The sequence below is a fragment of the Juglans microcarpa x Juglans regia genome, chromosome 2S (assembly GCF_004785595.1).
Source record: "Juglans microcarpa x Juglans regia isolate MS1-56 chromosome 2S, Jm3101_v1.0, whole genome shotgun sequence".
NCBI classification, from domain to species: Eukaryota; Viridiplantae; Streptophyta; class Magnoliopsida; order Fagales; family Juglandaceae; genus Juglans; species Juglans microcarpa x Juglans regia.
The window spans coordinates 1,938,301-1,950,975 of NC_054597.1; the positions used below are offsets into that span (position 1 = coordinate 1,938,301).

The following is a 12,675-nucleotide window of genomic DNA, read 5'->3' on the forward strand; positions in this document are numbered from 1 at the left end:
TGGCCCCTTGTAATTTTATGGTATTCACGGTCGATGTACCTTTCTACGTAAGACTGTCACAACCCCAAATAGCCACATTTTTTTACCCTTTTCCAGAGGAGCTATATCTTCACTCTAGAACAGTTGGTACTTGGGACAGGTGAAATGGAAGTTGCAAGGCGGGTAGATGTTCGTTACTAAAATTTATAATTCCAATGTCGTAAAGTGGGCTTAAAAAGAGTCCAACAGCTTAATCTTAGTATTCTGCAACATAGTTGATTATTAAATTTAGAAAAAGCTATATCCTCACTCTAGAACAGTTGGTTCGTATACTGGACTGTTTGCAGTCTTCCCTGTAAAGAAATTTAGATTTGGAAACTCCTTAAAATGACCAATTCACGAGATTTGGCAACTTAAAACATGTGGGTTACCCCCTCCTACTGTCCTACACATTGTAGAGAAATAACTGAAGATTCTGAAAGAACATAGGTACTGGTTGTTAATCATATATGAAGTACCGTATGGCATGGCATGTCTTGTCTGTCTCCCTTCGTAGCTGAGATCAGGATTGAAGTACTGCAAGGGACATAAAATGTGAGATTTGGGAAGAGTAGGGACTCTAAGAACTGGCCAATAAATGTCAATTAAGATTCTTTTATTTTTATTTTTTGACTGAATTAAATGGTCCAATATAAATAAAAAAAACAGATACAGCATTAAATATTTATTTACAGTCTATTCTATTCAAACAATTAGAGAGAATTTATATTTAATAAAGAGTAATGTTACGTATAGTCATAATGCGTAAGTGTTATATAGTCATTTTGAAAAAAAAATAGGGTCTATTATTAAAAAATTAATTTTTTTTTCACGTAAGTCTCATATTTATTTACTTTTTTTAAAATGATTATACGATGTTGCGACTGTAATAATCATTTCTTTTTAACAAATACCAGCAATAATAATCAAAGTTGCAGTATTTCGTTCGACTTAAAACTAACGCTGAAACTTTCTACTCAAACAACAGAATGACTTGCTAAATACTCTCCAAGAGTCTCCATTCGTTTAAAGTCAAACATTGAACTTCCTTCTTCCAGTAGACCACTATATTGTTGGCAATTTGCAAGAACGACCTATCCCTGCCACGGCAAATCGCTATCATATATTGCTTTTGTTGTGTGCTAACATTACTCATTTCAATTGTCTTTTCAACCTGTTCACTGATCCCATTAAAAGAAAAACAGCATGCAACGGCTACATGGCAAGTGCGCTGCAACATGATTGGAGAAATCACTAACTTGGAACCTGGGCTGGCTTCATTTTTAATAAGATCTACTTAATAAAAAAACTGGACTGCCTGACCATTTCATCGCATCTCATGACTGGCTGAGAAGAAAGAGAACTTCAAGTGAGTAATCAAGACTCGAGGATTCTTCATTTTTTCCAGACTGGGGGAGTTCTGTTAAATGATTGCATTCCACAATGCAGACATGATCATGTCAGACAGGCATCAAACGAGTCAGTATATATAATAAAGGGAACGTACGCGTGTAGTTGATATGGGGAAGGCTGGAGTACTTGGAGGTACTTGGAACGAACAAAAAAGATGGGAATAAAATACTTAGCCACTTTCATGGGAATAATAGGGTTATACGTACTGATAGGTAGATTGAATAGGGTTATACGTACTGATAGGGTTATACGGGATTCAAACCCTTTTGGTCCAGTAGATTGAAGGGGCTTTACTGATAGGTTGGGGATTCTTTATGTTAGATATTAGTAGAGAGGTTTGGAATGGAGTTTTTTTGTTGTTATTACAGTATTCTTTCGTTGTAAGTGAAAATTTTTTTTAATAAAATTGAGAGGAAGACACTCGTAAACAGGTGGCTTCCGTCTCTTTTAAAAAAAAAAATAGCGTATAATTCTGAAAGACTCTTTAAATAACAGCTTTGAGGTTCATGTACTTGAAAGTAAAGCAATTAAACGAGGACTTTTGCACTTTCTTATTCTCCAAATGATTGATAGTGAAGCACCACTACTAAATTCAAAAAGAAAGTTGCAGCTTCCCTGAGCACTAAAGCGAAATGGGGCACTACTCTGAAGTACTTAGTACCGTGTGAGACTAATATATGGCTTTGATGCCATTTTTGTGGAAGAAAATTAACAGTCAAAACAAAAAGAAGATAAATTCTGATCTTGTATGCTTTTGGCTTACTTTTTTTTTGTCCTTTCCCATTTGAAAAAACTAAGATCGGTAAGATGCTCATGTGTATGTGGGGTCAGGTTCTCATTTGAAAAAAAAGGAACTATCATGACCATTCCATCCAGAATGGTGAAGCTTGAACAAAGAAAGCACCAGGAATGAATTTTATCAGTACTCCTTGCATTTTCAGGGGCTAGTACTTTCTATATAGACACAAGGGTGTGTGGTTTAGAAGCAGTAGAAGTACAATCATCTGAACTGGAAACTTAAAAAAAAAAAAAAAAATTAGATTAAACAGCACATATAATACTAGCAAATCATTAATAAATTAAAGGCAATTGACAGTCATGAGGTGCTAGTGCTCCATTTAAATCGACTTTCTACCCGGCCGACACTGGCCTGGGGGCACCCATTCCTTTCTACCCCAACCGACACAAGGTTATCCTTAAGATATAAGAATTTCCCTCTCTACCTATATAATTTTCACCTACGTAACTTTAAGCACCGTTTGGTGGTTGTACTCTGTTAATATCAACTCAGTTAATTTTAATTTTCAATTGAATTTAATATCTAATTTTCAAATTATTAAATTTATCTTAATTTAAAATTTATTTATACATGAAATTTACAACCTTTTTCAATTCAACATTTATTTATATGTAAAATTTATAGCCTTTCTCAAATTCTTATAAATATATATAAATATATTTTAATATTTAAATATATCTAAATTTATCTTAAATAAATCTTATAAAACTTATCCTATTATTTTAATTTATTACTATTTATTAAAAAAAAATTCAATTAAACTCAACTAAACTCAACGTTGAAGTGTTGCTCTTTCCATTAAGTACCTCAAAATTATAGCCTGATCTCCTGAATCTTGAGTACTCCACCAGCCCTAAGATTTTACCTTCAATGCTCAGATATTTTTGCATGATTATGCTTATCATCGGGCAGCTGAAAGGAGCAGGAATCTAGAGTACCAGCTAGCTAGGGGACCTAAGAAAACTTTTTATTTTTATTTTTTGATAAAGACCTAAGAAAACCTGAATTAGAGGGAAAATAACTATTCTGGATTACCATCAATATCTATTCCAAGACCATGCTTCATAATTAATTACTGCAGCTCCATAGAATGCCCCGTGAAGCCTACACTTTTTGACTTGATTCAAGCATTAAAAGAAGGGGTCGCTCACACAGAAAGACTCGAACGTCACGGAGCCAAGACTTCCCTTCCTCTTTGGTTTTCTTTCTAAAGGTCGCATATGATTGATAGAGAGAGAGATATGTTAAAAATTAAAGAGCTGCCATTAATTCTCGTGATTTGATCAGCAACCTCCTCAAGCCAACCTCCTTCCCAACACTCTCTCTCTCTCGCCTCATAAAAAACATGTTAATTGTCAAGTGATCTATACCGTTTTACAGAATTTCACCTTTTCACCTTCCGCTCACAAAGCGGACACGTGTGGATCGGATAAAAACCACCCTCAGCCTAGCCGGTTGAGCCCTACAGGAAATAAGAAGTTCATCTCTCAACCCAAAGACCTACTTTGGCCCAGAATCCCATGAGAACAAGAAGCACATCTCACGGCCCAATGATCAAGCCAGTTTGGCCAAGAGACCCTCAAAATGATAAAAATGAAGGTCGAGAAAAATGACGAAGTTTCGACAAAGAGTTGACGAAGGCGAGCACAACCTGCAAGATATTAAAATGCGGAAAGAGAATATAATTGGACAAGTATATTTTGGCAGAATATAAAAACTGTTATATTGAACTGTATATATAGAAGTTTACAAATTAAACCACATTAGTAGCAGTAGCCGAGAGTTTAGGAAACTATTCAAAATACTAACAAACATACTATCCTCGAGATTTACATAACAGATTACAGCCAATATTCTACAACAGATTATGAGATAGATTCTAGTAAATTAGGATGATCTTCTGCAGTTACAGAGTGTAACAAAATAGGATCTTCGGCAATATCCTTAATACCCTCCCACAAATTGGAGGGTGGGGAATAGACCAATAATTTGTCATGTAAATAATAGAATCGATCGGTTATGTGTCCTTTAGTGAAGATCTCGACAATTTGATTGCTAGTACTGACGTAACGAACAATGACATCCTTGTTGACTACCTTTTCTAGAACAAAATAGTAATCAATCTCAATATGTTTTGTTCTAGCATGAAGAATAGGATTAGATGCTAGTGACATAGCACTGAGATTATCACACCAAACTGTAGGAGGAGAGGGTAAAAATTTGCACAATTCACAAAGAAACATTTGAATCCAGTACACTTCTGCAGTTGTTAAGGCCAAACTCCTATATTCCGCTTCAGTGCTAAATTGAGAAACCACAGGTTGCTTCTTGGAAGACCAGGAAATTAAGCATTTCACAAGAAAAATCCCATAGCCACTAGAGGACCTTCGATCATCCGCATTACTGGTCCAGTTTGCATCACATAAAGCATGTAAAGCAATAGTACTTGGCTGATAATACATACCAAAGTCAGCAGTGAGCTTCAAATAACGAAGAACCCTCTTGGCAGATGTCCAATGTGTATTGGTTGGAGCCTACATATGTTGACACAACTGATTTACAGAGTAGGCAATATCAGGTCATGTAATAGTAACATACTGTAATGCACCAACAATATGCCGATATTCAAAGGGGTCATCTAACAGGTCACCATCAAACTTGGACATTTTACTACCAGAAACGCAAGAAGCCTTGTAAGGTCGAGCACCAACCATAATGGCTCGATCAAGTAAATTGGCAATATATTTAAATTGATGTAAATGCAAGCCAGTAGCATCACATGTAGCCTTTATACCCAAAAAATAGCTCCAGTCATCCAAATCCTTTATCACAAACTCAGTCTTCAATTGTGAAATGATGAGAATGCAAAGTGTCATATTTTTCTCCCTTAATGTTTAGTCTTTTATACTTATTTAGTGCCTAAATATACTCATTATTCTTATATTTTTATTTAGGAAGCAAATGGAGTCGTTTAATGCAAAACGAAGCTAATTAGGCAATTCTGGACAGTTTCAATACTGCTTCATAATCTAGGTATAACTCTCTCATCCGAGCTCCGATTGAGATGATTCAAGATGATATGGAACACCAAGACAAAGATATACAACTTTCATGTTTTGAGTTTTGAAAGATACTTGCTTCATAAAGGTCGAAATCAGGCTTGAAATTGACGCACCTGCACTGCTGACATTTCAGAATGTTCAGCCTTATCATGCAATTCAAATATGCGATTTAATTGCAGACGTTTTGGAGATCTGGTGTATGAAAGTTACAGCTAAAAAACAACACTTTCCTAGTTATATTAGGACTCTATTTTATTTTTAATATTTCCCTTAATTAAGTCAAATTTGGATATGGTTATTTGAGGATAATGTTTAGAATATTTTAGGAGATTTGATAGGATTCTAATAAGGGGCATGGACGTATAAAGAGGGGGGAAAAATCATCATACTAGGGCATCTCTCTCCCCTCTTCTCTAACTCCTCCTTCCAGTTTTCATGATGGTTTTGTATAGCTAAACTTTCATAATTGGTCGAAGGAAACGGAAATCTCAGAATCAATAAAACTGTGAAATCTGATTTGTTTTTAATGTTCAATTTATGCTTTGATTATCGAATGTTTTTCTATGCCTATTTTCATGACTGTCTCGTTTAATTATTAGGAGGCCTACTAGTTTATTATTCGTTGCAATCTACTGCTAGATTAGACATCAAATCTATAATTGTTTGATCCCTCTAATTTGTGAAGCAACTAAGATTAGATGATTTGTTGCGTCAGAAATTATTAGATCTTAGGAAGAACGCTCGACGAAATTAAATGCAACCGCTTGTGCTTGTGTTGTTTAGCTTCATCGATCTCTCTAATTCTTAAGGTTGTTACTAGATTAAACCTTTAGCACTTGTCTTGGGTTATTTAGTGGTTAAGGTTAATTAGATCGCTTGTTTTTTAATTAACTATGACTAAGGAGAGATAGGAAAATAATTCTAACGGTGAATATTCAAAGTATGAATTAATATATATTTGCATCGATGATTAGTTGTAAAATTTCGATGGTGGATGTTGACTTAGACTAAGGTTTGTTCTTTTGATTGATTTCGATACTTTAATTTGAATTGTTTCTTAGTTGTTCTTTTTAAAATTGTTTTCGTTATACTCAAATCCCCTCAATCCTTATTCACATAGCATAAAACTAGACTAAATACTCTTCGTGAGAACGATCCTTACTTGCACTACTACATATATTTTTAAGAGTATACGTTTTATTTTTGGTTACCTGCGACAGCACATGAAATAATAGAGAAAATTGTAAAATCATCATTACCAATGACAATGATATCATTAACATAAATTAGAATAAAACCTGGCTCTGATACCATGTAAGTTTGGTGTACCTAGATCCTACATTTAGAATAGGATCTTTGACAATATCCTTAACACAGCCCACATAGGTTGAGAGGTCGCCACCGAAACTGTCAAAGGCTCCCACCGCATAAGTAACTTTCCTCCAATACGCAACAAGACAGTGAGTGTCTTAGGCGCGCCCCAGGTACTCATGAGTTACAGCTTGAGGACGTTGGGAGAAGTAACCATCACATGTACCTAGAGAGCGGAAAAGGTAGGCACCGCCAACACAGACTGAGAGGTCACCAACGTGCTTATCAGAGACCCACGCCGCATTAGCCACTCTTCTTCGGTACGCTATGTCACATTAAATGCTCTAGGTGGCTGGAGCATGAGGATGATAGGATTGCACTCTGGCAACGGGTGTGAGATGGTCCCTCATACCTAGTATAAAAGCAGATCACCAGGTACAAACTAACTCAGGCAATAATCTTCTATAAAAATTCCGATCAAGAAAACTGACTTAGGCATCGGAAGGTGCCCTTACCACCCCCGAGCCCTTCCTTTGAATTTGCGTTGGTGCAGATCAGTACCCCCCAGTTTTTCGAGGAGACCCTGTGATACGTATGAAACATGTCCAAAACAACATGAATGAAGATTAAACAAATATAAACCAAGCTGCAGTCAAAACACATCACTCTCTTTTTGGTCGTATTATGTATCGGTTCTCCAACAAGATTAATCTATATTCAATCTCTATGCTTGCTTTCAGATCTATTGTGTGGGGAAGTTATTAAAATCGTACATGTGATTTGCTTTTTAGATTGATCGATCTCTTTATTCTAATCTTGTAAGGACTCAACCCAATAATTTTAAAGTTGGAATATTGATAATTTTTATTGAGCCTAAATTATATTTAATGGGCCATATTGGATAAGCTCACGAGTGATAAATTATTAAGTTTGATTAGGAGTTTTAATTAGGTTTAATAACTAGGTTAAATCTCATTTATTATTTTTGGAACGAGTTAGACTCCTTTTAGAATTTAAAGATTGACCATTAGAAATTTGCTTTTATTTAAAATCATCAGTAATTATAGTGCCCTATGTAGTCTCAGTCACTGCTAATTCTACTAATTCTACATTGAATGAACTACTAGATCATGCTTTTATATTCAAACTCTCTTCTTCAATTATTACAACTGAGTCCAAATCTCTCTATAAATATCTTCCTTCCGTGTGTTATTTGGAAAAAGCCATAAACCTCCGTAAATGTAGTGGTCGAACCCAAGATACCCAATCTAGTATCGTGTGTGTCCCACATTCATCACCACACCAATAGTCGACTGCATCATTCCTCTCACAATATCCCTCACATTTTCTCTCTCCTAGTTCACGTGATCGATTTTATGCTGGAAATATTAGATTAAAGCAGTGAGGTAAGTAGCAAGATCACATCCTTACCCGTATGTACGGTAAACAACATGTCTTTTATAAAATCAATTTCATGTACACCCTCCATTGGAAACTCCTTTTTATGCACCTTGTAAAGTTTAAACAAAGGATTGAATGAGAAGGATTTCTGAGCTTGTATTCATCTGTGCATCGTACACTTTAAATAGTACAAGTTGTATAACAATCCGCACAAGTTGCGGGATTTCAAAAACTGAAGTTTAAATAATTTCAAAAAAATATAGTTCAAATATTTGAATGTTTCAAAGTTGCTCGGTCACGTTGCTCCTCTGATTTTGCAAGATATTTGGCTAATAGTATCCGTTGTTGTTTGAGCACTATCAGAGGAAGCTTCAAACATGAAAGATTCAAAAGTTCCAATACACCTAAGTCATGATAAACTATAAAAATCCATAATTTTACATAAATATTTATGCATCAAAATATTTATGAAAAGTCATAATTTTATGTGAGAGTTATGCATCAAAATATTGTGTGAAAAGCTATTATTTTATGTGAAGAGTTAGGCATAAGATGATTTATGAAAATTATGATTCTATGTGAAGAAACATGTATCACGACATTTTATGAAATATACGATTTCACTTGAAATCTATGATATGACAAGTATGTAAGTATGATTATGATGAAGTAGGAATGATAAGATCATATGTAACGACTTATGTCATGATATGTAGAAGGTACTATATGTTATGGGCATATCGCATTGCTATATTGTACATGTTGGTAGTAAACTCGGTGTGTCTTCCTTATGTATGGATTCCACAATCTGCGGCCACGGGCAGAATCAGAATCTGCTTATATTTGCTAACCTTAACTCAAGGGGGTCAAAAGTGGGTATCGGCCCATGACAAGTGAAAAACAAGTTCATGTTCATGATATTTACATATCTATTTATGAGTATGCATGTTTTTCAAGAAACCTTATGTTTATTATGTTTACTGTATGATGTGTTGCTTATTGAATATTCGACTCATTTTTGTATGTTTTTATATTTTAACCTCTCTAGGTGAGGATTTTTATGAGGATAGAACTGCAAGATATGACTTGGTCCAGGGAGGCGAGGCAGAGACCTAGATAGTTTATGTTATGCTAGTTTTATGATTTGCAATTTAATAAGTTATTTTGATAAGCACATAAGACTTTATTGATTTTAAATAAGAGTTTTCGTAGACTTTCTTTTGAGTTTTAAGTATTTAAAAAAAGTAACTTATTTATTTATGGAATCTTTCGTATTTGGCGGCTGGCACTCAATTAAGAAGAAATATTATTAAGTCAAGTTTACTAGCACACCGGTTTCCAAAAATTCTAATAATGGCTTTATTGAGGAATTGAGTGTTACAAATTTTGAGCATGTATATTGTATAAAGAAATGCTTTAGCTACAAAGAGATCATGCAAAAGTAAATTTATAAATTGATACAGTTTGATATAGTAAAATGAATTGTAAAAATATTTTTATTGTAAAATAAATTTAACATATCACATAAAAGAATCCGTTTATAAGTTTATTTCTATAAAATATTTTGTCGCCGTAACTTTTTATGTTATTTTTGCTGAGAAAAGTTCCTAGCATAGGGATCTCTGGTTATAGTCATTACGGAGGCGTAAACGTAGTTGCAGTCACACTGAAGACACTTTTCGTCCCACAACAAGGCTTAATCAGTAGATCGGGCCTATTTCTCTGTAGTCCTTAATGGAGCCTAGTTGGTTTTGCTTGGGCCAGTTGGGTTAGGGCCCAAACACCATGATGAGGAAAAAGCAAGCCATTCTTACAGTAAGCAAATACTAAAGAGTTCCAGGCCCAAGCCCCATAATTCGAAAAATGCAGGCCATTCTTACAGTAGGCAAATACTAGAAAAATCATTAGTTTTCCTGTGCAAAAGATGTCTCTACATAAATGAGAGGCCCATCATCAACGAGATTAATTTACACTTCAACTCAAAAAAAAAAATATATATATATATATCTTAACCGGCCTACTGTATTAATTAGTTTTTACATTAACCGGCCTAGTTTGGGTATTAAAAATATCTTACATATTCTCATAATATCTCATTATTATTTATTATTTTATTATTACTTTTCATTATTATTTATTGCTATTAAATATTTTATCATTATTTTTCATTAACTTTTCACTATTATTCACAAAATATCTGAGAATACCTACTATCAACTTCCCTCAATTCGTTTAATCACGTTATAAGAAAAATGAATATTTATAATGAATTATTTGTAATGAGATTAAACTCATTTTAATAAAAAATAGCTGTCTATAAATAAACAGTTTTATTGGATGAATTTAAAGTTTGAAATGAATTTTCATCCTTTTAAGTAATTGTCACGTGTGAATTATCTGATTCACTTGGCCCGAAAATTGAAAATTTTATAGTACGAAATAAAACTAAACCTTGCAGCTTGCATATAATTATTCTTTCAAAACCCACTGGAAGTTACATTCTCTTCATATCTTTACACCAATGGTATATGAAGTCAAGAAGAAAGGTTGTAAAATCCAAAAGAGATTATGTTATTGCAGACACATATATGCCCCGCAGACAACGAACTAGCAAGCTGCACGTACCGTTTCACTGGTACTGGCTTGCCAATTTACCCTCCTTCACAATGTAGTTTTGTGCAGGAAATTCTTCACCCTTGAAGTACCTCTCAAGCATATCCTTAACTCCAGCAGCATATCGTAGCTGCAATAAATTCCTCCAACACAACAAGTTCGAGATCTATATATTGAGGAAATTGAACAAAGAAATGGAAGCTCAAAGAGAACAAGACAGTAGTAGTAGTAGTAGTAGTAGTAGTACCTGTGCATCGATGGTGGTACCAGAAATATGAGGGGTCATAGCATTGTTTGGCATGTAACGCCATGGATGGTCCTTTGGAGATGGTTGCGGGTACCAAACATCGCCACCATAACCTGGAGAATCATAAAACAGAACAAACCCATTTCTCAATCATAGGAGATTGACAAAATTTCCCTTCTTTTACCAATTTTGACATGTTAAATGTCCTTGGTGAATATGGGATTCATGGCATCAGAAACCATTATAAAGACGAAAAAAGAAAAGGGAAAGAATTGCTTGTGCTAGATAGTTTTCTTCATCTATATATAATAGATTTTACCTCCAATTTGTCCACTATTGCAAGCATCAGCAACTGCTTGTGTGTCCATGATTGCTCCTCGAGCGTTGTTAACAATCAAAACTCCCTTCTTACACTTGGCAATCCTATCTTTGTCAAACAACCCTCCGAGTCACAAGATCAAAATTCCCATAAGTTTGAATTTTGGTGTATAATCCAATATAATGATAGAGCTAGTATGTGACATTTAAAACATGATATTATTCAACAGCTGGAGGATTAAATAAGCTACAAATTTAAAGGAACCACCCTTCAAGAGATTCAAAGTACCTTGTCTTGTCAGTGAGGGGCATATTGATGACAATTATGTCACATTTGGGAAGCATTGCATCCAGATCCTCCTCAAACTTTGCCCCGATCTGCTTCTCCAGTTCAGGGTCCATCTTGAGACGATCATGATAAAGGAGATTACAGTTAAAAGGCTTCAGACGTTGAAGTAAAAGCTTCCCAATTCGTCCAGCACCAACAGTTCCAACTGTCTTTCCCTCCAGATCATAAGCCCTGTGAGCAACAGCCGCAACATTCCATTCCCCACTAATAGCCTGATGGTGTCCAGGTAAGAAGTTCCGGACAAGAACGAGAATCCTCAACATCTCATCTTCTGCAACAGAGACGGTGTTGCTTCCAGTGATCTCTGCAACTGTTAATCCAGCAGCAGCAGCAGCATTCAAATCAATATGATCAGAGCCGATCCCAGCAGTGAGAAGAAGCTGCAAATTCTTGGCCTTTTTTATCCTTTCTGCCGTAACGTAGGCCGGGTGGAAGGGGGTAGAAATGAGGACGTGGAGATCCGGAATGTGTTTCTCAAGTTCTGGGGTATATAAGGGTACACGTGCAAATTCAAAAGAAAAGTCAAAATATGAAGAACAATAGCAATGTTCAAAACAAACGCCAATTCTAGTTCTCGTCATAATATCAGACAATATTTAAACTTAATTACCACAGTTTGGTCCTTCTTTGTCATCGGTGACGATGTACTGGTGACCTTGTGATTCGAGCCACTCACGAATGCCCAGAGCTCCCTCCACACAACCCACAAAACTAGGATTCATGGCAGCATACTCATTGGCCTTGTAAAACACCCCCACGATTTTCTTGCTTCCAGCAGAAGCCTGTTCATGTACGTTAACAGAGGCACATCACTAGTACCTCACAAAACATGGGAACTTAACGTACTGTCTAAGACCAGCAATTAGTTGAGAACATGCAACTTTTACCATATGGAAAACCGATTAAACAGCTCAAAAGCCATGGTAACTATGATGATAAATATATAAAAATTTGAAACCGAAAGGGAATTAATCTTACATGCAGGTGCCTACTGAAAGTGGAAGAAAGTGGTGTACTCCCAGAGGAAGTAAAAGTCTTAAGCGCAGAAATAGCAGCACGACTCATACCCATCTCGATCTGATTGATGATCACACTCTAGATGACTGTTTTCGGGGAGAAATAATAGAAGCCCCTGGCTAGCTTT

At 35.4% G+C, this 12,675-nt stretch overlaps 1 protein-coding gene across 3 annotated transcripts; it reads right to left on the reverse strand.

Annotated features, from left to right (window-relative positions):
- Positions 1–10,444: 10,444 nt before the first annotated feature.
- Positions 10,445–12,675, reverse strand: LOC121252736 (formate dehydrogenase, mitochondrial). 3 transcript variants are annotated; one of them, XM_041152515.1, is made up of 6 exons: positions 12,510–12,675; positions 12,142–12,313; positions 11,472–12,012; positions 11,184–11,308; positions 10,865–10,977; positions 10,445–10,747 (listed from the first exon to the last, which is right to left on the reverse strand). In XM_041152515.1, exons 1-6 carry the CDS (start codon positions 12,600–12,602, stop codon positions 10,634–10,636), a joined length of 1,158 nt encoding a protein of 385 aa, XP_041008449.1. In that variant the 5' UTR covers positions 12,603–12,675; the 3' UTR covers positions 10,445–10,633. The 3 variants fall into 3 exon arrangements, with proteins under 3 accessions (XP_041008449.1, XP_041008450.1, XP_041008451.1); XM_041152516.1 differs by having other exon boundaries at positions 12,142–12,411; positions 12,510–12,641; XM_041152517.1 differs by having other exon boundaries at positions 12,142–12,380; positions 12,510–12,637.